Raw genomic sequence first — 26,036 nt, forward strand, 5'->3', positions numbered from 1 at the left:
AATGAGATCATGTATGGAAAGTATGTAAAATACTTAGGATCATGGGAAGTTGTTTCAAGTATTGAAGTGCAGGAGTATTGAAGCACAGGAATAAAAATTTTCCTACACTGAGTATTTCCTCCTTCCCCTCCTTTCTCCCCTCCACCTCCCTCATCTCCTTCTTCCCCTCTTCTTGTTGGTTTAAAGTCTTATTATGCAAGGTCTTATTATATAGCCCAGGGTGCCCTAGAATTCGAGATTTTCCTCCCTCAGCCTCCTGAGTTTTGGGATTACAGGGTGTGCTACCATGTCCAACTCTTTTTTTTTCCCCTGAGGAAAGGATTGAACCCAGGGCCTCATATATGCTAGGCAAGTACTCTACCACAGAAACCTTGTACTATCTGCTCTTCCTTGGACCCTACCTTCTTTGTTGTAGAAGGATCCCTACACAGTACAGGAATGTGTTCCTTTCAACCAAAGCTTTGCCAATAAGAATGAGGCATGAGTACGGCGAGGAAAGAGCATTCTGTATTCTTGAGTGACAGGTTTGTCATCTACAGCTGAAAATGTCAGGATCACCATGGATGCATTGATGCTGGGGCATGGATGTCACCCAGGGATTTAGTGTATGGGTCTGTGGGCACATGTTGGAGGGACTTGCTGGCAACACTGATTTGAATAAAGCACCCTGTCCTTGAGAGAAGGTGGCATTCCTTATTCCCACCTGACTGTGCCAAGCAGCAGGCCTGGGCATCGATTGGATCCAAAAGACCCAAGAGACTGTCCTGGACTTGCAAGCCCAGAACTGAACCCTCAGAGGTCACTTCCTTGCACTCCATGGAGGCTTTCCTCCTTACTCTAAACATACACTCACTCTTGCCTGCAGGCTGTGGGCTGAGGAATGGGATGCGGTCATTGCTTCTATCCTATTGGTTGCTTGGTGAAATTTGATTCCTAAGACATAAATGTATGCCTCTTTCCAGTGCTGGCAATTGATCCTCCCCTGCCCCTGTTGGCAGCAAAAATTCTGGCTGAGGCAGTTCCTTTCAATTCATTGCTGATGAAATTGCCTATTATCCCAGTGCCTTGACAACAGCTTGAAAAAAATGTGCCTGTGCCAGCCCCATGGGCACTGTGGACCCATGCCAACAGTCTGAGCCCATTTTCTGTAATTGGCTGAAGTCAGAAAGGCAGGAGTCAGGCTCTTGGGGACTTATCTGGGGTGGTTGGAAAGCATCAGCTCCAGGCTCCAGGCCTGGCCAGAGATGTTGTGAAGGTGGGAGAAATATACTGCCTCCCTCATTCCTGCCCCCTGCTGCCAACTACTGCAAAGATTAGCCCTGGGTCACAGTATAGGAGAGAAGCAGACATCTCAGGAGAGTTTTCAAAGTTTTTGGGATGTAGTTGACGAGACCCACTTTAGTTGGTGTGACACTGGAGATGGACTCAACTCCCCCTCCCCCCTTTTTTTTGCCAGTACTGGAGATTGAACTCGGGGCCTAGGCACTGTCCCTGAGCTTCTTTTGCTCAAGGCTAGCACTTTACCACGTTAGCTACAGAGCCTCTTCCAGCTTTTTCTGTTTATGTGGTACTGGGGAATTGAACAGAGGGTTTTATGCATGCTAGGCAAGCACTCTACCACTAAGCCACATTCCCAGCCCCAACTCCTCCTTTGATAAGAGAAAAGCACTTTACTCATGGTAACAGTTTGTTCAGGACAGTCTTCTCATTTAACACTTATTCATTTAACATTTATTTGAAGACCTACTATATGCCATGTACTGTTTGGGTGGATGCTCAGGATACAGATCCAAATATACATGCTTTCAGATTTTCACAGGCTACCAGTGCTGTTGGTATACATAGGCTTCCAGTGCTGTTGCTATAGGGCCACAGGGCGCTTGAGTTTTAGACTGTTCATTGGGTCACCTTGAGTGTCAGCAGGCTCCACTCTATACTGGCATTAACTTCTATAGAATACCAGGCTTGGTGTTGTGGGCAGGTCTGACCTGCAGCCCCCAGAAGAGCCCTGCCATCAGTCCCAGGCTGTCACCTGCACTTTCCTCCCATGGGAGTGCATTGAGGAACCTGCAGAGCAGCTCAGGCTGCCAGCTGCCTATGGCTCCTCCTTTCCCAGTGCTTGGCTTGCAAACCTCTTTTGCAAGGACCTTTGCAGACATAACCAAAGTCAGTCTTTGGAAGGAAGTGACTCATCAGGGCCATTATACATAATTGTGGACCCAGCCAATGGGCAAGTGGGGCTGGAATGAACTGAAATTACCAAGCCACATGCCCTCAGGGTTGTCATTATCCAGAGGGAATACTTTTTCTTTCTTTCTTTTTTCTTTTTTTTTTAATAAAAGGACGTAATATATTTTGATATTCTTTACTCTTGATCATTCTCTTTTCCTCTAACCCCTGAGAAAGGGCTTTTTCTAAGTCATCATTGAGGGAGCTCTATGGAGGGAGAAGCTTCCTCTAATTTTTTTTTTTGAAATGTGATTTTGTTGTTATTATTAAAGTGCTGTACAGAGGGATTACCATATCACAAGTTAGGTCATGAGTGCAATTTCTAATTTTGGGGGCTTGAACTCAGAACCCAGGTACTGTCCATTAGCTTTTTTTGCTCAAGGTTGGCACTGTACTACTTGAGCCATAGCTCCACTTCTGGCTTTTGGGTGGTTAATTGGAGATAAGACTTTCACATGAAGGGTAAACAAAGGAGGAGGCTGCAATGCTTGATAAGAAATGTACTCATTATCTTGCCCATGTAATTGTAACCCCTCTGTACAGTATATTCACAAAAAATAAAAGAAATAAAAAATAAAAATAAACTTACAGTCAAACAAATGAATACCAGGAAACTGGTATTTGAAAGGTAGAGTATCAAGGGTAATGAATGAAGAAAAGAAGGTTGAGAGAAAGTAGTCATAATATTCAATGAATAGCCTTCAAAATTAAGAAAATTGAGGGGAAGAGTTGGGTTGGGAAAGATAGGGGAGAATGATGAAAGGGGTGATATTTATAAAAATGTGTAGTATTCATAAGTTGTTTTGTTGATTGTTAACTCTTTTGTACAACTACTGAATCATAATAAAAATATAATTGTAAAAATAAAAAAAAGACTTTCACAGACTTTTCTGCTTATGATGGCTTTGAATATCAATCCTCAAAACTCAGCCTCCTGTGTAGCTAGAATTATCGGTGTGAGCCAATGATGGCACAGCAGCATTCTCTATTTTGTACAAAGGTAAACCACAGGCAAGTAGGAGACCTAAGACAACCAGAAGGAATGAAGAGCAGAAATAATTTTCAGCAGGACACCACTGACACGCCAGGGAGGCTATCCATGCTCAGGGTCTCAATACTTCTATCAACATCCCTCTTCCTGCCAAAAATTACCAGAGACTGATGCTAGAGATTCATTAGTTTAAACTTCAGGTGAGCAGATGTTTCATCTCCCAATCCCAATCCAAGGGCTGGCCTAAAACCTTGTTTCCTAATTTCTAACCATCTGGAGCAGTGGGCTAGGAGTATATGTGCTTTTGTCCAATTCCCATTCTTTGGCTCTGAGGTCTCAGCTATGGTGGCTTAGTGAGCCAGAGGACCCACAGTCAACAGAAAGGTAAACAATACTTCAATGTATGACAACTAGTAAGATTCTATGAGAAGTAAAGAGGATCCCCCCCCCCGCCCCGCTGCAAGCTGGTAGGGGTATGGGAAGAGCAGGGTCCTCAGTTCTCATCATCCATCAGTGCCCAGGTTCCCTGGGACAGAGGAGCAGGAAGAGTACTCAAAAAGGCTGGCACCCATTAAGAACACAATAACACTCACAAAGAGGCACCGCAAAAACTTGTTGGGATAATAACATGAATAGATTTAATCATTCTTGTTTGAAAAACAAGACATAAATTAGTGTATATATATAATTTATATATTTTATGTAGTATATATACTATGTACAGACATTAGAAAATGTTCCCTCTCCATGAGGCTGAGGGAGAGGTGAATGATGGCGCTGGAATGACACAGGCAGAGACTGAGTGGCAAAGGTTGTAGGATCAAGAAGTTGCGGGAAGAGGAAGACCACGTCAGCCCTGGGGCTGGCAGTGGCTGTAGGGGAAAGGGTTCCCCATTGGCTGCATCTCTGGCCCATTAAACAACTTGGTCCTGGGGGAGGAGAGGCAAGGAAGGGTGGGCACTGCTTCTAGAGAAGGGACACCCCTCCTCCTTGCCAGGAGACCTTGCCACTCGGGGGCAGGGGTAAGGTTATTGCAGTAGGGGCTACCAAGATTGGGCAGGGGCTCAGCACAGTGTACATCTTTATAAAACTCACATAAGAACGAGAGATTTCACATGGGCCTCTCATAGAGTGATGAAAGAGAGGCAGACAAAGGGTATGGGAGGTGGGGTGGGCCACAGGGAGATATGGAGAGGTGGACAAGAAGCAATCTATACAGAAGAAACATTGGCTTTCTTTGTTCCCTACGGTGGGACCTTGGTAGGGACTCCGTGTCTTCACTCCCAGGAGGGTGGGGGTGGGGTGGGGTGGCAGCGGTGGTGGCAGTGGCGATGGCAGCAGTGGTGGTGGTGGCAGCAGCGGCGGCAACAGATGTGTGTCAAGGAGGATGCTAAACAGTGTGAATTCCCTTCCAGATGGCTCCGGAGAGGGAGAGAGAGGTGCAGGAATGCACCGGGTAAGGCGCTCAGCTTCTTTTCTTAGAGAGACAAATCCACAGGGTCAATACACAGCCAAAAGCATATACTCAGGATTAACATATCACGCTAGCTTCCAGAAGTTTAAGATATAGTCATCAACACCCACCCCACCCCTGCCCCCCTCCCCCCACCCCCCACCCCAATCCATAGCTAAGTCAAACTCCTAAGCACAAGTCTGTCTGGTAGAGATGTTGAGAGTGGAACTGCATGCCTCTGGCCATAGCCTGCACGCAGGGCAGAGCAGAGCTGGGCCAGGCAGGCTCCAAGATCTGCTCTGGGTGTCACCAGGGCAGACATTTTCACCAGGTATCTTCCCTAACACAAGGGGGTGATCCCAGAGGCCTGCTCCCTAGTGGACTGAGCGGCCTTGCCCATCAGTAAGGGGCAGGGCACTTTGGGGATGGCTGGTGTGGAGCTACTATACCTGGGGCGGAAGGCTCCCGATGCTGCCAGCCTGTTGGGCCAGCCACAAACAGCCAGGCCTGGCTGTTCTCTGTGCACATCCTACCTGTGCATGGGCCTCTGCAGTGGCTCCTGCCAGGTGAGTGTGAGCCCAGGATGGGCAGGTGCATCTGGACGGAGCACCCTCTCTTCTTGGCTCGGCACTTGGGCCGACTGCTACTGCTGCTGCTCCCTGTAGGGGAGCAGATGCCAGGAGGAGCTCAAGACCCCAGCTCTCTGGTGCCCACTTCAGAGCAGGAAGTGAGCTTGATGTCACCTCTCAGCTCCGGAGAAGAGAAGAGAGAAAATACAGCTCTGGAATGGGCGTAGTGGCGAGGGGCCTCTGCCCTCACAGTGACACCCAGAGGCCAGGCAACAGGGGGGAGGGGATGACCCCAGGGCGGCAGAAGCTAGGCCTGCAGCCCTTAAGAGAGAGCCTCAGTCAAAGGGAGTTTTCACTCCCTGGAGACTGATGGGCTCTTGGACCCTGACTGGCCCAGCAGACACACACACACACACACACACACACACACTCACCACAAGATGCAAGGACCACAAAGCTCAAACCTGGTGCCGTGGGTGGGGAGGGGCAGGCCTAAGCCAATGCCCTACTTAATAAGGGTTTTTAAGGAGCGGGTGAATGTGCTCATAACAGTCGCCGAAGTTGGGGAGCCTGGTGGGTGCCCCGTGGCAGCCTCTGTGGCTGCTGCTGCTTGCTGCTGCTGCTGCTGCTGCTGTTGTTGTTGTTGCTGCTGCTGCTGCTGCTGGCTGAGGTTCCGGGCTGTGGACTCCTCGGCGGCACGTAGGAGGAAGGTGTAATTCCTTACTACCTCTTCTACCTTGGCCAGCAGCTCTTGGCGCTGGGCTTCAGAGCGCACGATGAACACCAGCCGCACAAAGGTCTCAATGAGGCTGCTCAGCACCTGGAAACTGCCTGTGATGGCCGCCAGCATGTGAGTAGGGCTCTTGTCCACGTTGGCCACGCGGCGACAAGAAGCTCGGAGCTCCTTGAATTTGAGAGCTAGCTCAAGCTTGTACTCAGAAATCTGGGAGACATAGGGCTTGGGGGCACGGGCCTCTGGGCTGGCCACACACTGTCGTAAGACTGTCAGCAGCTCATTGGTGTCCAGTCGGGCAGCCAGGAAGCCATCAGGGAGGCCATAGGCATGGGCTCGTAGGGCATTGATCTTGGCCAGGCTTCCTTCAAAGGTGGACACCCGAAGGTCAATCTCCTGGGTACGGGAAGCCTCGGGGCTGCTGCTGCTGCAGGTAGCAGCATCCAGCACCTGCAGGGTTCTGCTCACCACAGGTACTACCTGTTCATCCAACTTCATGCCAGGCAGAATCTTCATGGGGATGGAGTAGGAGAGCTCGTCCTTGCCATCACTGGCATCATCGGCCATGTCGCACTTGCGGTAATAGAAGCAGTAGCGTATGGAGCAGCACTTGCCACTCTCACTGTCTTCATCCAGGTCGGCAGGCTTCCGGTATACCTCCTCTGGCAGTGAGAACACAGCCATCTGTCTGGGACCTTTGGTCTCAGGGGCTACCTGGACGTAAGAGGGGTCTCCCAGGGTCGGTGATTCCACAGACTTGCTTTTGGGACCCAAGGGGAGAGGGAGGCCTGCCTCTACGTCCTTGGCTTCCCTGGGCAGCATGCCCAGGGGTGGGTGCGGGTAGACATCCGAGGTCAGTGAGGCACTCTCACCTTGGTCCAGCTCACTGACACTGTAGCGGCGCATCAGTTTCCGGTAGTTGGGAGCTCCCAGACATTCACCCCCCGAGGCACACGTGGTCAGGCACGAAACACCACTCTCAGGATCTGATCGGCACTCTCGCGATTCCAGGCTGGTGGATCGGATGCGCCGGACATTGATAGGGCTGCTGAGGCTCAAGCCTGGGCCAGCCTCTGGCTGCCTCTGGGTAGGGGGGACTCTGTCCCTCTCCCTCCCATGGATGCCAGGTACTGGTGTCTGGGCGGCCTGGGGCCGGCCTCCTCGACTGATACGCTTACAGTCACAGCTCCGCCTCTGTTCACGGGACATGCCAGGTCCTTGTTGCACGGGGCTGCTACGAAGCTGGCAGCTGCAGCGGCCAGGTGCTGGAGGCTGCAGGTACTCGGTGCTCGGCAGCTCCCCCTGGCTTGGTGGCTTTAAAAGTTCCTCGAGGAATTCCAGCTCGTACTGCTTTACCTTCTGCAGCTGGGCCTGGCGCTCATCTGTCTCCTTCTTTTGGCGTGTGGGGAAGGTAGCTGAGAATAAATTGCGAAGTCGGAAAGGACCTCGGGATGACTTGGGCTTTGTGGGACCTTCAGAGGCCGAGTAGGCTCCGTCCAGGGTGCTTTCAAGCTTTCTGGAAGGCATGGTGCTCACCTGCCGGCTGGCAGCCTGTGGCCTCAGTGGACTCTGGCCTCGAGGTTGGCAGCTGGGGCTCTGACCTCGGGATTGACTACTTGGACTGTGAGCACGGGGCTGGCAGCTTGGGCTGTGGCTTCGGGACTGGCAGCAAGGGCTCTGCAGAGCCATAGGGTAGCCAGTTCGGGGAACCAGGCTGGTCTCCTCAAGCTTATTGCTTTTGGAGGTGCTCTCCAGTTGCCCCTTCTCCCCCTGGCTGGAACTGGTGCTCTGCTTGTATAGGGGAGGCTTTGCCCCCTCTTGCCCACCCTTGCCTGCCATCTCCCCTGAAGCTTGTTTGCCCATTGATTCCCGACTTGCTCGTGATACATAGCTCTTGGGAGGGAAACTTTGAATAGAAAGTCTGTCCTCTTGTGGAAAGAGGTGGAGGTTATCAGCCCGGCTGCCCATGGGTGTTCGGGGGCTGGCAGATGAATTCCATGAGGGCTCTGGAGCACCAGGGCTCACTTTAATCTTCGGATTCTTATTGGCACTGCTGCCCACTATGTTATCTTCTGGCCTCCCCACACTGGCCTCCAGTCTTCTCTCACCCCTGCTAGGGGGATTCCCCAAAGCCCCGCTGGGTGTGCCTAGACTCTTACTGTGCACTACCTGCTGAAGGGCAGCTGAGATGATAGCTGGGGTCACACTGCCTTTTGGGTCCAGGATAAGCTTAGGGCTCAACCTGACCTCCTTAGGCAGGTTGTCCCTCAGCTCTGTGACCTGCTCTTCACCTAGGGTTGGTGTGGCTGCCCTCAATGACATCTCCATGCCTGCCCTGCTATGGCCAGGCCCTTTGTCCTCAGGAACTGGGGGCAGAAGGCTCAGATTCTTCTGCTCATTCAGCTGTGGAGACAGTGCCGGGTGCACTGCCAGGGAGTATGTTCGCTCTCCCTGTGCCTGAGCCTCGGATGGGGGCAGCTTTCTCCGAGCACCTGGAGGACCAGGACTCTGGCCTGTGACAGCTGGCTGGAGGGACGGGTTGGGATCCGGGCGCCCAAGAGAATAAGGGGCCGTGAGAACGGCCTGGGCTGCACAACTCTGGATCCGGAAGGGCAGGTCCTTGCGGGCAAGGAGGCTGTCCTTATTGAGGTGCTGAGCCAGGAAGTAGGTGGTATTCTGGTGCTGCTTCATGGCCGACATCATCTCTGACATGTCCGTGAGCTCTGAAGAGTTGGTTTCATGGCCCGAGTCCAGCGAGGATTCAGGAGTGATTGTGGCCAGCACAATCAGACCTGGAGGAACATGGATGGGACTGGTTATACTTACATCCAGCCAGATGTAGAAGTTCATGGACCCCAAGGTTAGCCAGAAGTATTTCAAGTCGGGGAAAACCATTGAAGCCTGGGAGGACTGCAGGGTCCAGGGTGGGAGGAGCGAAGGGGAAGGGGACAAAGAGGAATGAGATGTGAGAGGAGGTATGAAAGGCAGAAATCCAAAAGGATAACAAAAGAGGCAGAGAAGATTTGGGCCATTTGGTGGCAAATTGACATGCAAAGGCACATGCTAATCAACACTATTTTTAGATTTAACAGCTAGGAAATTTGTTAATTGTCTTGAAGAGGGCTGGCAAAGAGTGGTCTCTTTTTATCCTTCCTCATCTGGCCAGGCCTCCGCATAGTTCTTGCAGCTGAGGCCATTTAGCTGAGCCTGTACTCTCTCTGGCAGCCACCTGGACCTGGATCCTGGAAGCAAATAGTGTTTTGAGCTTCAAACCTTGAACAAAGAGAAATGCCAGTCCCCAGACAAACACACAGGGGCTTCCCAGTTCCAAAGGTGTCCTCACACATAGAAAAGCAGGTTCCTTTTAACTCCTTCTCTTCTGTGTTCACACCTGGCTGTTTCACATACTCTCTTCCATTCCTTATTCCTATCCTTTTTCTGTTGCTGTGATATTTGCCTCCTTTTTGAAAGTAGATGTGTATGGAGGTACACGTGTGACTATGGCTATCTGTCTGACATGTTTGTCTAGAAGATGGATGGACACAAACCTTATAGAGAATGTTAGTCATAGTGTATGGTTCTTCACTAATAATTCTTGCAGTAGCTACTTCTTGAGTCCTTCCTCTGTGTGAAGCATCGCTTACGTGTTCTGCTTCTGTGAGCTCATTTAATCCTCACAACTAATTGACACCATTAAGATGACAACAGTGAAGCTCAGACACAGTAAGTGTCTGGCCATGGGTCACATTTGCAGAATGAAGAAGCCAGAACTCCACTGCACCTGACTCAGAGCCTATGTCCTTGGGCATGATAAAGACTTCAGTCCTGAGCAGATGGCTCTTGGCTTTTCTGATGCCATCTCACTAGGCGGAGTTGCTCCTTTTTTCTTTCTTTTTTTTTTGGGGGGGGGTCCGGTCGCGGGGCCTGAACTCTGGGCCTGGGCGCTGTCCCTCAGCTCTTCAGCTCAAGGCTAGCCCTCTACCACTTGAACCACAACACCACTTCCGGCTTTTTTCTTTTTGCTTATGTGGTGCTGAGGAATCGAACCCAGGGCCTCAGGCATGAAAGGCAAGCGCTCTACCACTGAGTCAACTTCCCAGCCCCTCCTTTGGTTTTTCTTTTTTTTTTTTTTTTTTGTTGGTCGTGGGGCTTGAACTCTGGGCCTGGGCGCTGTCCCTCAGCTCTTCAGCTCAAGGCGAGCGCTCTACCACTTGAGCTACAGCGCCACTTCCGGTTTTCTGGTGGTTTATTGGAGATAGGAGTCTCACGGTCTCTCCTGCCCGGGCTGGCTTTGAACCGCGATCCTCAGATCTCAGCCTCCTGAGTAGCTAGGATTACAGGCGTGAGCCACCAGCGCCCGGCTCCTTTGGTTTTTCTAATCATCTGTATGCCGATATTTTTTGCCTGTCTTCTACAGTTGTCACAAATTTTCTCTGATCCTCCATTCTTCCCTGACTCTGGAGCTGTCATAGCTCCAATCCTTGAGATGTAGCTGCAAGATGTCTCCACAGAGATGAAATAGGGCTTTAGCTACAGTTGAACTATATCACTGCCACACACCAGGGTTTCCAGAGCTTAATCTGTACTACTTCAGGTCTATGCACTGCCCCAGACATATCATGGTCACTTTAATATCAGCTTGGGAAAAAGCAGTGTTTACCTGCTGGCCATTCCTAGGCCAGGGAAAGAAAAGGAGGCAAGAGGGAGGAGGAACGGGCTGTTACCTGCAGTCTGTGGGGGTGGTGGGTGAGGTCCATCCTCTGATGCAGCTAGGGCTTCCAGAGCCTGAAGGGTGGACACCAGTGCATCATCGAGCTCCTGGGCATGATCTCGGACAGTCCGGGTCTGCACACTGTCAATCAGGGTCACTGGTATCTCATCATACAGGAGCCCATGCAGGTGACGTCCTTGCTCTTGACTCTGGACAGCCCTGCGCTTGGGATCATCCTCATCAGAGCTGTTGTCTCGGAAACCAGGGGGTGGGGCAGCAATGGCAGGCAACAGAGAAGTTGTCTCATCTTCTTCTTCTTCTTCCTCCTCACTCCCTGGTGGTGGGAGGGACATCAAGTCTACCATATTGTCAGGAGTGGTGCCTGGCCTCCCACTTTTGCGAGGGCCCAGCTGTTCCTGGAGTTTGGCTTTGCAAGAGTCACAGTAGAAATTCAGGGCTTCAGCCCCAAGGGAATTGTCCAAGGTATATGACCGGGCCCTGCTGGCACAAGGCTCATGGTCTAGGCTGGCTGCATCAAAGTCATCAGGTATTACCTCATAACCTTGGCCAGAACTTTTGGATGTGGGGTCAGACTTGGTCCGGGGCCTGGTCTCTTCAAAGAAGATTAAGTTCTCATTGACATCTGTCCGGTTTTCCTGCTCCTTCCTTTGTTCCCGCATGTGGAGGTAGCAGAAGCTGACAAGCTCAGAGTCGGCAGGCGGGGGCGTGCAGCGGCTCGACTTCCTGGGGCTGGTGACCACGCTGCCCACATAACTACTCTCCTTTTTCCCCAGGTGGCCCCCAGTGACAGGGCGGTGGGCGCTGTGCATGTAATCTAAATGCAGAAAGAGAATCAACAAATGAGCCTGCTGTTGGAAATGGGGGCAAGCTGAGCTCACCTGGCAACTCTGGCCTATATGTATGCAGCACAGTGGGGTGGCCTAACTGTTAGAGATTACAGGGAGGGGAGTTGATAGACCATGTCTTGGCTGACCCTGAAAGTAGTATAGAATCGAATGGCCAGAGCTGTGACAGTCCTACCACCTCTGAAATGGCAGGTGATCTGGGGATGGTGTTGAACACCTTGCTGTGTGGGCATTGCTATACTCTTATTGGATATGTCTGATCTGAGAAGTCAGCTGTAAACATACTTAAGGAGACTGGGTTTGTTTTAAGTTTCTTTGAGAAAGATTCCATGCCTGTCCTCAACCCTTCTGAGGGCCAATCCAACTGCCATCTCAGTAGCTCTCCTGTTACTTGGATCTTTTCTAACTCAAGGAAATAAACCTAACAAGCTACTAGTGCTGTATGGAGAAAGTGTTAACAGTTTGCATTCCATAGAGGACCAATTTGAGAGGAACTCTAAAAGAACAGATTTCTGGGCATCTGGTCAGTAAAGTGTAAAGGAGGTATTGCAGGATATGTTGGATGGCAGGGGTTGGGATATTGTCTGTCCTTAAGATTCTTCAAAGTTGGGCTGGGAAAGTGGCTCAGTGGTAGAGTGCTTGCCTTGCATGCATGAGGCCCTGGGTTTGATTCCTCAGCACCACAAAAGCCAAAAAAAAAAAAAAAGAAAAGAAAAGAAAAGAAAAAAAGTTCTTCAAAGTTTATTACTTTCCTATACTCAAGCAGGACAGCCCCTGCCTGGTCCAAAGACATGTGACAAAATGATTGGGATCAACAGTTCTTGATGGTAGGTAGTATATCTGAGAACTACCCGGAGAAGATGTTTTATCTGTGAGTGGTTTCTCTCTCACTCTGTTTTGGGACCCCTTTCCATGTAACCTGTGACAATGCGGACCTGCTCTGTTATTAGCACACAGATGACAAGCCAGCACTAAAGTAGGCTAAATTTATTACAATTGATTCCTTTCCATCCTACGAGGAAGCTATCGTCACCACCCCCATTTTTTGCAGAGGAAGAAACTGGCTCAGATGGTTCTGAGATTTACCTAATGTCACAAGTATCATAAGTGGTGATCTGGATTTGCATACAGATAAGAGAGACTTCAAAATTCATGTTTGTGCCAGGTGCTGATAGCTTACGCCTGTAATCCTAGCTACTCAGGAGGCTGAGAGCTGAGGATTGTGGTTTAAAGCCAGCCTGGGCAGGAAAGTACATGAGACTCTTATCTCCAATTAATGACCAGAAAATCAGAAGTGGCACTGTGGCTCAAGTGGTAGAGTGCTAGCCTGGAGCTGAAGAGCTGAGGGACAGTGCCCAGCCTAGAATTCAACCCCACAACCGACCAAAAATAATTTATGTTTTTTTTTCATGCCAATTCTGGGACTTGAACTCAGAGCTTGTGTGCTATACTTGAGCCTTTTTGCTCAAGGCTAGTGTTCCACTACTTGAGGCACAGCTCCTCTTCCAGCTTCTTGGTGGTTAAATGGAGATAAGATCCTCATAGATTTTCCTGCTTGGGTTGGCTTTGACCCTTGATCCTTAGATCTCAGTGTCCCGTGTAGCTAGGATGATAGGCTTAAACCACCACTGCTCAGCAAAACTTATGTTTTAACCTTTAACCTGTAGCCCATTATAGTGATAAAAGTGTTGGAAAAGAAGACTTCAAATTGCTTTTCAAATTTCATTGACAAATGCTTGCAATCCCAGCATTTGAGAGACTGAGGCAGGATGACCTCAAGTTTAAGGTCAGTCTGAGCTACAGACTGTCTCTATCAGTATTGCCTTTCACAAAATTCAGCACTCAGAACTGGCATGTAATAACAGAGCTCATAAACACAGCAAACAAAAACAGATGGAATTGAATTGAAGGGACAAATATGCAATTCAACAGTAGTTGGAACATTTAATACTTCACTTTTATAATGCATAAAACAAGAGCAAATCAGTAAGGAAACAGAGGATCTGAACTATTACCACTAGATGTAACAGAACTCCATAAAACATCCTATGTACCTAGCAGAATATATGCTAGCAGAATATATATTCTAAGTGTACATTGCCCAGGACAGACAGGATATTTAAACATCAAATAAGTCTCAACAGATTCAAAATGAGTAAAATGACACAAAGTATATTTCCTAAGCACAGTAGAATTAAAAGACAATAATAGCTGGGAAGGTGGCTCAGTGGTAGAGTGCTTGCCTTGCATGCATGAGGCCCTGGGTTCAATTCCTCAGCACCACATAAACAGAAAAAGCTGGAAGTGGCGTTGTGGCTCAAGTGGTAGAGTGCTAACCTTGAGCTGAAGAGCTGAGGGACAGCGCCCAGGCCCAGAGTTCCAGCCCCACAACCAAAATAAATAAATAAATAAAAGAATAATAAAAGCATAGGCAGGTAGAAATTAAGGCGCGCGCGGACACACACACACACACACACACACACACACACACACACACACACACACACACGAATAATAAAAGCATAGGCAGGTAGAAATTAAGGCACACACACACACACACACACACACACATCCAGGGCTAGAGGTATAGCTCATTAGTAGAATGTATGCTTATCATACAGTGGGCCCTGGATTTAATCCCCAGCACTGAAAGAAATGGAATATTGTAGACCAATATTTGGGAAAGAAACTGACTAGCAATTTAAACCTGCCCCCCCTTTCTCGAAAACAAGCTCTTTAAAAAAAAAAAAAAGAGAAAAAGAAACGGGCCGGGCGCTGGTGGCTCACACCTGTAATCCTAGCTACTCAGGAGGCTGAGATCTGAGGATCGCGGTTCAAAGCCAGCCCGGGCAGGAGAGACCGTGAGACTCTTATCTCCAATAAACCAACAGAAAACCGGAAGTGGCGCTGTAGCTCAAGTGGTAGAGTGCTCGCCTTGAGCTGAAGAGCTGAGGGACAGCGCCCAGGCCCAGAGTTCAAGCCCCACGACCGACAAAAAAAAAAAAAAAAAAAAAGAAGCAGAAACAAAACCCACAAGAGGAAAAAATACTCTTGAGCTTATTCTATGTAGCCAGCATTAACCTTGATACCAAGCCCTGACAGAGAATATCAAAAGAAAGCTATAGAACAATATCTTGAGAGTAGAATATCTCATGAATAGAGACACAAAGTTAGTTAACAACTAGTAGCAAATGAAGATCTGCCATACATTGTAGAGCACATGGGCAGCAAAGATGGCGCTGAGAGGGAGTTGAGTGGGCAGAGCCCGATTTGCCTTAGGTTCAGTGAGTAACCAGCCCATGGAAGCTTAGGTGCATGATAGGGTATGACCTTGACAGTGATTGGCTCCTCTTCCTCCCCTGCCATGCCACCCGTTCCTTTTTTGCTTTAAAAAGGGCTGCTCTGTGTTAATAAACGAGTTTCTTCCTGCTTGACTTGACTCCCCGCTGCGTCCGATTGTCTCCCGAGCTGAGGGAGGCTGGGGAACAGGCTGCCGCACTTACATTTCCTCGGACCCCGTCTGTCTTTTCTGTCGTGGGACAGACGAAGACCCAACAATACATTAAAAGAATTACAAGCCGGGCGCTGGTGGCTCACGCCTGTAATCCTAGCTACTCAGGAGGCTGAGATCTGAGGATCTCAGTTCAAAGCCAGCCCGGGCAGGAGAGACCGTGAGACTCCTATCTCCAATAAACCACCAGAAAACCGGAAGTGGTGCTGTGGCTCAAGTGGCAGAGCGCTCGCCTTGAGCTGAAGAGCTGAGGGACAGCGCCCAGGCCCAGAGTTCAAGTCCCACAACCGACAAAAAAAAAAAAAAAAAAGAATTACATACCATCACAAAGGGAGAATTTGTTGCAGTGATGCAGTCAGTTAACATCAAAGGTAAATTAATGTAATATACCATGTTACCAAAGGATCAAAATTACATGGTTGCCAAACATGATGCATGCCAGTAACCCCAGCTACTCAAGAGGTGAAGATAGGAGGATCTCAAGTTTGAGAACAGCCAGCACAGAGTTTACCTAGACCTCATCTTAAGAAAAAAATGAAAACCAAAGAAAGAGGCTGGATACTGATGGCACATGCCTGTAATCCTAGCTACTCAAGAAACTGACTTTACGGGCTGGGAAGGTGGCTCAGTGGTAGAGCGCTTGCCTCGCATGCTCGAGGCCCTGGGTTCGATTCCTCAGCACCACATAAGCAAAAAGAAAAAAGCTGGAAGTGGCGCTGTGGCTCAAGTGGTAGAGCGCTAGCCTTGAGCTGAAGAGCTGAGGGACAGTGCCCAGGTCCAGAGTTCAGGCCCACGACCGGACCCCCCCCCCCAAAAAAAAAGAAACTGACTTTACAACTTGGGGGGGGGGAGCTTGTTTTTGAGATAGGGGAAAAACAAAGGAGGGGTAATACTACTCAATAGGAAATGTACTCATTACCTTACTCATGTAACTGTAACCCCTCTGCACAGTATCTTTACAAATATAATATATATAAAGAAACAGGGCTGGGAAGGTGGCTCAGTGGTTGAGTGCTTGCCTTGCATGCATGAGGCCCTGAGTTCGATTCTTCAGAACCACATAAGCAGAAAAAGTTGGAAGTGGTACTGTGGCTCAAGTGGTAGAGTACTAGCCTTGAGCTGAAGAGCTGAGGGACAGCGCCCAAGCCCAGAGTTCAGACCCCATGACTGACCAAAAAGAAACTGAGATCTAAGGATCATTGTGATTCAAAGTTAGCCCAGGCAGGAAAATCTGTGAGATTTTCATCTCTAATTAACCACCAAAAAGGCAAGAAGTGGAACTATGGCTCACGTGGTAGAGTGCTGACTTTGAGAGAGAGCTGGAATTCAAGCTTAGTACGTACATGTACACACACACACACACACACACACACACACATGAGTAATGAGGTACTGACATCTTACAATCTAAATGACTGTTGAAAACAGTCTAAGTAAAAAAAGCAAGCCACAAAGTAATATATACTAGATGAGTTCATCTATTTAAAGAAAACGTTCAGAATAGGCAAAGCTATGGAAACAAAAATTAGAACAATGGCTGCTAAGGGGTGAGTGGCAACTGGAAGGACATGGGAAATAATTGCTAATGCATATTGTTTTCTTTATGAATGGTGATAGATGCATACCTTGTGGATATACTAAATACATATATTAAAAACATTGAGCTGGGTGATGGTGGCTCATGCCTATAATTGTAGCTACTCAGGAGGCTGAGATCTGAAGATCATAATTCAAAGCCAACCTTGGCAGAAAAGTCCATGAGATTCTTTTCTCCAATAAACTACAAAAACAGTAGAAGTAGAGCTATGGCTCAAGGTGGTAGAGTGATAGCCTTGGGCATAAAAGTCCAGGGACAGTGCCCAGGCCCTGAGTTCAAGCCCCAGGAATGGCAATCAACAACAAAACTAACCATTGAACTATATATATATTTTAAATGAACAAATCGTATGGCTTGGAAATAATAGCCATATAAATCTATATGTTAGAAAAGCACAGTATTGGCCCTGTCATGATTTTTATGTTCTTCTGAGGAAAGAAGTTAAACATGTTTAATTTTGTTATTATTAATTGCTTTAAATAAGCAAATATTAGTGTGTAAGACTTGTACTGGTGGTATAATTTTCCAACTTATAGTGTTGCTAAAGATCACTTGCTATGAGGCAAGCAATTCTAGAATCTTTCACAAACATCTAACCACCTACATGAACATTGGTCTCCATTCAGAGATGAATCATCCTGCCTATATAGATAAGCTAGCTTCTAGAGGGTGGTTGGGATATACTCCTCTTAGGATTTCAGGGTGTCTTCCCACTGAAAATTCAATGTACTCAGTATGAACAACCTGAGATCAGATACCTATGTTTGCAGAGTGTTATTCACCCAGTAACTCCCCACCCCCCAAAAAACTCCAATGGCTAATACTGGACATATATTGTCTTTTTGACATTATCTCAGGAGTCTGTAAGAGCCTCTCCTGTCCTCTTCCCCAGTAATACCATTTAAGTGTATGTCAAACAACTACAGAAAATTAAATAAAAAGCTTGCCTAAAAAAACAAACAAACCCAACATAGCATTGGATGCATGAAAACAGATAGGTTTTACTGACTTCCAACTTTTGTCTTTGTGCTTCAGTCCCTGCTGTTCTGGGTTCATAGGCATGTACTACCACAGCCAGCTTGAGCTTTTAATCATCGTCATAATTATTACTTTTTGTCAGTTGTGGGGGTTGAACTCAGGGCCTGGACACCATCACTGATCTTTTGTTCAAGGCTAACACTTTACTACTTTGAGCCACAGTTCCACTTCTGGTTTTTGAGTGGTTAATTGGAGATAAGAATCTCATGGACTTTCCTGCCTGGACTGACTCTGAACCATGATCTTCATATCTCAGTCTCCTGAGTAGCTAGGATTATAGGCATGAGCCACCAGCACCTGACTTCAATCCTTATTTTAAAAAAGAAAAAAGTGCTTTACATCATAAAAAGAATTTAATGTGGCTTACCACACACAATCCTGTGAAATTCCTTATGAGGTAGTAGTGTTAATATTCTTTATTTTACACATATAGAGCTTGATACTCATTTTATAGAACTTGCTCCTATGAACGGAGAGTCAGAACTAGAATCCAAGCCTCTCTGCCTTCAGAACCAAGTTCATAGCAGCTTTCCACAGACCACGTTGGCCCATGTTACTCAAAGTAACTATAGTGAGTCCATATGCTTCAGGTCTTACTGGCTGTGTCTATAGAACTCTGGATCAACTAAGCAAAAGGATTCAGTGACTCAATTCAGGCCTCTAAAAGTCAGGGAAGAAGTGTTTCACGGAAGTGCTGAGTTGGGAATATGAGCTGTAATTTCCTGGTATCTCTCTACCCCCAGGCATCATCAAAAGGGTCTGGGGATTCCTCAGGAGCTATTCTCCTAAGAGACAGCTATGCAATCACAGGAACTGGTCTAGCAATGAGCTGCAATCAGAGGTCGCTCCTAAGGTAGATCTACCAAGTAGATCTGAGACAAAGGCTGGAGTCCTTAAGGTGGCTTTTCTCCTTGTAAGACAGCACTAAGACAATAAAGGTCAGGTCATGCTAGCCTGTCACTGACACAGTGACTTCCAGATCTGAGAAAAGTGTGCCTGGAGAAACCCAACTCTCCTCCAGGCAGAAAGCTAGAGATGCCAGGGAAGCCAGGTGCAGGTGGCTGATGTCTGGGACAGTGTGTCTCTCAGACTGCAAACCTGTGTAAATTGCTCATCAGATTTCCCCAAGGGGGGGCGGTGCTAGTTTACCAGTCTATACTCAGCCATTCACAAGACTGACTTCAAAACACCTGCAAAAAACAAGTCAGTGAGCCAGTTAGATTTGCCTCAAAATATATGCAGTTCATGCACACACACACACACACACACACACACGCACACACACACACACATCAGTGCAACATTATGATGTGGCCCTCCTGCACTCTATAGTTTAACATTCATTGCTTAAATGACCATATACAGCCCCCCTGTTCTTTCTGAGCCATTCAAGAAAGTGTATTGTGTTCAGCCTAACTTTGGCACTCTGAATGTTGCTGGGTTTTACCTATAGGAAAACTGGCAAGTCACAAAGAGTTAATTAGAATAGTCATTTTACCAAACCACACTGTCTCTAATCATGGTAGTTATAGAATAGCTCTCCTCCAAATAAGGCCCCAACTGAGATCCCCAAAGCCTAATTTTCCTGGACTCCCCCAGGAGATATATATATATATATATATATATATATATATATATATATATATTTAGCTGCCAGTAAATGTCTTGCTGCTTCATTATATCCTGGACCTTTAAACACACATGCTGGTAGTCTGTGGTGGCTGCTGCATTCCCTAGCATAAAGGCAGATTTTTAGTTATGGAAATGGTCCCATACATTCCCCCCTTCCCCCACTATGCTGTAAGCTGTAAGAGGGCTGGGACTGTAGACAATGCATTATTCTCAGCTGTCTTCCCCTCCCCAATGCTTCGGTAGTAGAGAAATGTCTGTTGAGTGCAGCTACTGAGAAGAGGGAATGCCTTCCCTGCCACTTCCCAGTTGGTGGTTTAACAGCATTCTTTAGGCCCAGAAGACTGTGCACTGAGTTGGGATGGTTGGATTCTAAGATCTGCTGTGGCACAAAAATATAGACCCAGACTGACCTTTTCCTTTTTGTCCCGAGAGACCAAGCTCTACATGAGCTGTAGCTGTGGCCCCTGAGGGACAAGGCCAGTGAGACTGGCAGGATGCCTATTCACTATAAGCCTTTGCTAGGCAACAGCTTCTGGCACTGATGCTTCTGTGGTGAGATGAAAGAGAAGGCTGATAGAGGAAAATGACTTCAGCTTTGGACAGTGTTCTAAAGGTCTACCAGACCAGGAGCTGACAACCACAGCACTATATCCCCAGCTGAGGCCTTCTCAGTGGAGTCTGCAAAATAGGATGCGCATAGCACTCTGGTGCTTTGTTGAGCTCAGCAACACATGCTGGAAGCTCACCTCCACACCACCAATCAAGAGCATTTTGTGGATACTGTCAACCCAGCACCTAGCACTTCAGTAGGCCAAGAAACCAAGCCCCTAATCAGTTCTCACGGAGGAGGTGATGCCAAGCTCAAGGTCATGTCTTTCTGGCCAGAAGAGAAAGGAGAAATAGAAGCTTTCTATTGCCTCTGCTTCTGAGCAAATTTTCTGTGCTAAGAAAGAAGCACTACAAACTGCAGACATACTACAGTGGTCCATTTGGCTCCTGCATGGACACAGAGATTCCAGGCTAGGGGTAGTCTGAGCCTATGGCCCTCTGCACACACATATGGGTTCTCAGGAATCAGGAAGAAGATCCTAAAACCATGATCAGCACCAAAAGAGTGCAATGAGTCAGATCTGCCTAGGGAAAAGCAACAGGGAATCAAGTCACATGGAAGGTGCTGGGTAAAGCTGCAGGGACACACTTGGAGCCCCTTTGTTAGGGTGCTGATTGTGTGACACAAACCTACTTTCTTTTTTGTGTGCCTATTCTGGGGCTTGAACTCAGGGCCTAGGTGCTGTCCTGAAGCTGTTTTGGTCAAAGCTAGCCCTCTAGCACTTGAACCACAGCTCCCCTTCTGGTTTTCTGGAAGTTAATTGGAGATGAGTCACATGGACTTTCCTGCCAGGCTGGCTTCAAACTTTAATCCTCAGATCTCAGCCTCCTGAGTAGCTAGAATTATGGGCAGACGCCACTAGAGCCGTACTTAGAGCCACCTTCTTAATGCAGATTCCTTCCTGATACAATTCCTACTGTTACATTTGGATTTGGCTCTTGGCTGGGCTTCAAGTTCTTCCTTCTGCCATCTATTTCCCTTCCTCATGTATTCTGCTCATACTGGGGTGTGATTAGACACTGGGGGAGCATAGATGCCATTGTAAGTGCTAACACTGGCTTTTCTAGCATTTGGCCATCTGTAGGTTTGCAAATCCAGCTGTCTCTTCAGAGCTCTTCATCTGGAGCTGTGCAACACCTTGCTCCCTTGTTTCTTTTTTCTTTTTTTTATTGTTATTATAAAGGTGATGTACAAAGGGGTTACAGTTACCTAAAGGTGATGTACAAAGGGGTTACAGTTACCTAAGTCAGGTAAAGAGTACATTTCTTTTTGGACAATGTCGACCTTCCTCCCCTGTTGCTTCCTGTTCCAGCTCAACCCCTTCCTATACCTTGGGGGGGGGGGGGGAGGACACATTCATTCATTCCCAAATTTGTGTTTGATGCATTGCGTTTTCATTCTCATGAAGCACATTATGAGATCCATCAAAACTTGTGTCTTTTATGATGTGTGGGATGGACTTGTTAATGGGGAAAAAAGTCATGATGATGTATATAGAAGTGACACACAGCTCTATGGGTGCTAGGTCATCTTGCCATGAGCGTGTCATCGTCTTCTTCTTCTTCTTCTCCTCCTCCTCCTCCTCCTCCTCCTCCTCCTCCTCCTCCTCCTCTTCCTCCTCCTCCTCCTCCTCCTCCTCCTCCTCCTCCTCCTCCTCCTCCTTCTATGTCGGTTGTGGGGCCTGAACTCTGGGCCTGGGCACTATCCCTCAGCTCTTCAGCTCAAGGCTAGCGCTCTACCACTTGAGCCGCAGTGCTACTTCTGGCTTTTTCTGCTTACATGTGTGCTGAGGAATTGAACCCAGGGCCTCATGCATGCAAGGCAAGCACTCTACCACTGAGCTACCTTCCCAGCCCCGAAGAGTGTGTTTTCATGCTTAAACATGGCTATTACCAATCTGAATCACATGTGATCCCTTTGAAAACTAATAAAGTGTTGATGACAGTAAGTCAGGTAGCAAGGGCGGGTGCATCAAACGGTTATCATGTGACAAAGGTGGCAACTGGGTGTTAAGTTTTGACTTCTCTCATGATGTTTGAGGTTGGGAACCCTTACTACTTGTATGTGAGTCCAGGGTTAGTATGTGGAGCACATGCTTTCCGAGTCATCTGCTTCTTCTCCAGCTTATGTTCTGGGCAACAGGCCTGGATTGGCCTGATTTTCCCAAGGCTTCTCTTGTGCCATCACCAGGACAATCTTGGCAGGTGGTCACTGGAAGTTGTCTATTACTTTCTGTTTGGGGGCTGATTTGTTATATCTCTTATTTTCAAGCTGCCTTCTAGCCCTTCCAGTCCTTCCTCTCTCCCCCATTTTTCAATGCAGTACAAAAATTTATCTTCTCTTTCTTTCCTTCTTTCTTTCTTTCTTTCCTTCCTTCCTTCCTTCCTTCCTTCCTTCCTTCCTTTCTTTCTTTCCTTCCTTTTTTCCTTTCTTCCTTCCTTCCTTCCTTCCTTCCTTCCTTCCTTCCTTCCTTCCTTCCTTCCTTCCTTCCTTCCTTTCTTTCTTTCTTCCTGCCTTCCTTCCTTTCTGCTTGTCCTGGGGCTTAAATTCAGGTCCTGGGTGCTATCACCTGAGCCTCTTTGTGCTCAAGGCTAGTGCTCTACCCCTTGAGCCACAGTGCCACTTCTGGTTTTGTTGAATAGTTTATTGGAGATAGGAGTCTCACAGGGACTTTTCTGCTAGTGCTGGCTTTGAACTGCAATCCTCAGATCCCAGCCTCCCAAGTACCTAGGATTACAGGTGTTAGCTACCAGAGCCTGGCTAAAATTCTCTTCATGGAGAACGGTCTTTTTCTGTATCAGCTGGCATTAAACTCACAATCTTCCTGCCTCAACCTTCTTTTTAATTTTTTTAAACAATCCTGGGACTTGAATTCTGGCCTGGGCACTGTCCCTAAGCTTTTATGCTTAAGGCTAGTGCTCTACCACTTGAGCCACAGCTCCACTTCTGGCTTCTTCTTTGATTAATTGGAAAGAAGAGTCTCATGGGCTTTCCTGCCTGGGCTAGCTTCCCATCATGATCTTCAGATCTCAGCCATCTCAGTAGTTGGGATTACAGGTGTGAGCCACCAGTGCCCAGCTTGTCTCAATCATCTGAGTGCTAGGATTACAGATATGTACTACTCCATCCTACCCAATGCAATTCTTCAGTTGGCTCCAGCACATGCTTGCTGAAGGTATCTTACATCCATTTACTGACTCAAGCATTCTGCATTGTTACAGGAATGCTTTGTTGAACAGGCACATTCCCAGTGGGGATGTGCCAGGAAGGGTGCTTAATATGGAGCTGTGAGCATGATTTTAGGAACTGTGGGCATGGGGTGAGTGTGAGGGCAGCAGATTTCCTCCATCTATGTCTTCAGGGTCCAAAGGGCTTCCAACACACTGAAAACCAACCGAGGCTGAGCCCTACCTGCCTTGATCATTGGAGGTGGAAGGGGCTGGCTGGAAGGCCTGGAGAAGACCATCTTTCTGGAATCCAGCAGGAGGCGGCAGTACCCTGCAATCAGGCAGGCAAAGTTGGTGGCTTCTGGCCACTCCATCAACAGCACCAGAGGCTGTGAAAGAGAGGGAAAGAAACGTAAAGACACGAGAAGGAAGACTGGCTACATTTCCAAGATAGTGAAGAAAAGTAATAAATAATAAACAGTAAAGGAAAAAAATAAAAAAATAAAGGTAATAAAGAAAAGATGCCTTGAATTGTTGAACCATACTTTTAACTGGGTACAGTAGCTCACACCGGCCATCCTAGCTACTCAGGAGGTGAAAGAAGGGAAGACTGAGGTTCAAAGTTAGACTGGGCAAAAAGTTAACAAGTCTCCATATGAATCAATAAAAAGCTGGATGTGGTGGCACATGTCTGTTATCCCAGATATAAAGGAAGCATAAATAGGAGGATCATGATTTAAGCTGGCTGGGGCATAAATGCAAGACCTTCTTTGAAAAATATCTGAAACAAAAAGGGATGAGATCTGAGCATTGAGGTTCAAAGCCAGCCTGGGCAGGAGAGACTTTTATCTCCAAATAACCAGCAGAAAACCAGAAGTGGAGCTGTGGTTCAAGTGGTAGAGCGCTAGCTTTAGGTGGAAAAGACAAGAATGAGAGGCCTTGAGTTCAAGCCCTAGGTCCAGAAAACAAAAGGATGAAAGTGTGAAATCATTGGACACCTGCTATGAAAGCTCAAGGCCCTAAATTCAAACCCCAGTACCACCATAAGCACTATATATATATATTCAGAACTAAACATTTAGGCACACTGCCTGACAACTTCTGATTTGAGATTCACTTTGTAGTAGACTCTTACTCAGGTATCACATTAAATCAGCCTTTAGTCACACATTTAATGAACCAACATTTTTTACTGAAAAAGACTAAAATTATATAACATCATGTGCCTGCTGTGTGGCTGTATTTGCATTTGTCAGAGCTCAGCAGATGTGTGGGCCAGCTGGGAGAATATGGGTAAAGCTGGAAGTCTAGGCTTCGCCTATACTAGCTCTCACTCACCACCATATGCCCTGACACTTCTAAAATAGCCGAGGCTACAGGCATGCACTACCACGCCTGGCTTAGGTATCCTCCTTATAGTAACCAATGCAGAAGGACTGATTCAGAGAGGTTTGAGTGTGGATGGTTGCTACTATCATTGCTGTGTCTAAGAAAGTGCCACCTGATGTACCTTAGGGGCATTCAAAAACATCACAGCCATCCTTACTGTGCCTGTCTTATCATCTTCCACCCAGATCCACTCTCCTCAAGGTATGTGGGAATGGCTGATGAGGGGCAGTGATCCAAGCCTCTCAGCCACTGGGTCTTCTGCTGGGTCCACAAGATGCCTTACTTGGGGATATATGGCTCATCTGTAGATATGTTTTGCCATAGAAATTGTGATGTTTTCTCATGACATGGAAGAAGCTGGGATACACTAACCTAAGGACTTCCAGTAGCCTCCTAATTGGCTTTTCTGTTTGTCTTTCTCAATTTAACCCACTTTGTCTCTGACAAGAGTCTTTATAAAGCCTATCTCTTTCCCCTGAGAACCTGTACAACTCATCACTGACAGGCTAAAATCTCCAATCACATGTCCCTTAACACTGCCTGTGTCCTCCTCCCTTTATCTCTCACCGGGGGCTTAGGCAATGCCCCATCATTTAGAGTTTGCCATGCTCTCTCATAGCACCATACCGTAGTTTGTGCTTTTCCCTTTCACAAAGTGCTCCTGCGTCCTGCCTTGTTGACATGGTCAACTGCTACAAATGGCCCGATGCCTTCTGGGAAACGTGACCAACTGAAATCTATGACCATTCATTCCAGAGCAGCCAATCTAATTCCTGATCCTGTGGAGCTTACACTCTAGTAGGAACATGACATAACAAGAATAATCACACAAACAAATGTGACTCCAAGGTGGGAGAAGTACCACAAAGGCAAATTACAGAGAGCTATCAGAATACAGAATGTCCTGGAGCGGTGGATAGGTGGGCATGAACATGTGTTAGTGTGTGATATTTGGTTTCAGAAGCTGAAAGAATCTTCCTTTGAGGAAAAGGCCTTGGCTGGCAAATAGGATGAAAAACCATTTCACTAGAGTACAGGCTGAATGGTAGTCTGATAGACACACTGATGGGCTGACTGGCTACAGGGCAGACGGACTCACTCCGGCTTAGTTGACAGGCTAGCTGCAGAGCAGGCAGAATGTCAGTTATTCTCATATTCTGCTTAGTAACCTGGCTGGTTGGTTGACTAATGGAGAGAATTACTGACTGGAAGTTGAGTGACTAATTGACTTAACTGTGTGACTTCAGTTTCTTCTTATCCCCTATATAACTTATTTGCTTTGCTTTGCTTTGCTTTGCTTTGCTTGTGTGTGTGTGTGTGTGTGTGTGTGTGTGTGTGTGTGTGTGTGTGTTTGTGGTATGGGGCTTGAACTCTGGGCCTGGGCACTGTCCCTCAGCTCTTCACCTCAAGGCTAACACTCTACCACTTGAGCCACAGTGTCACTTTGTTTTCTGAGTGGTTTATTGGAGATAAGAATCTCAAGGACTTTCCTGCCCAGGCTGGCTTTGAACCATGATCCTCAGATCTCAGCCTCCTGAGT

General features: G+C 47.4%; 1 protein-coding gene across 1 annotated transcript in view; it reads right to left on the reverse strand.

The window, feature by feature from the left end:
- Positions 1–3,836: 3,836 nt before the first annotated feature.
- Positions 3,837–26,036, reverse strand: part of Frmpd3 (FERM and PDZ domain containing 3) — a 90,261-nt gene continuing 68,061 nt past the window's right edge. The window contains exons 13-15 of the mRNA XM_042690070.1: positions 23,352–23,496; positions 10,700–11,521; positions 3,837–8,767 (exon numbers count right to left, since the gene is read on the reverse strand). Of these exons, the coding sequence (XP_042546004.1) occupies positions 5,748–8,767; positions 10,700–11,521; positions 23,352–23,496 (3,987 nt within the window). The 3' untranslated portion in view covers positions 3,837–5,747. The remainder of the gene's footprint in view (positions 8,768–10,699; positions 11,522–23,351; positions 23,497–26,036) is intronic.

Source organism: Dipodomys spectabilis, unplaced genomic scaffold (assembly GCF_019054845.1).
Source record: "Dipodomys spectabilis isolate Male_0828 unplaced genomic scaffold, ASM1905484v1 ptg000132l, whole genome shotgun sequence".
In the NCBI taxonomy this organism is placed as follows: domain Eukaryota; kingdom Metazoa; phylum Chordata; class Mammalia; order Rodentia; family Heteromyidae; genus Dipodomys; species Dipodomys spectabilis.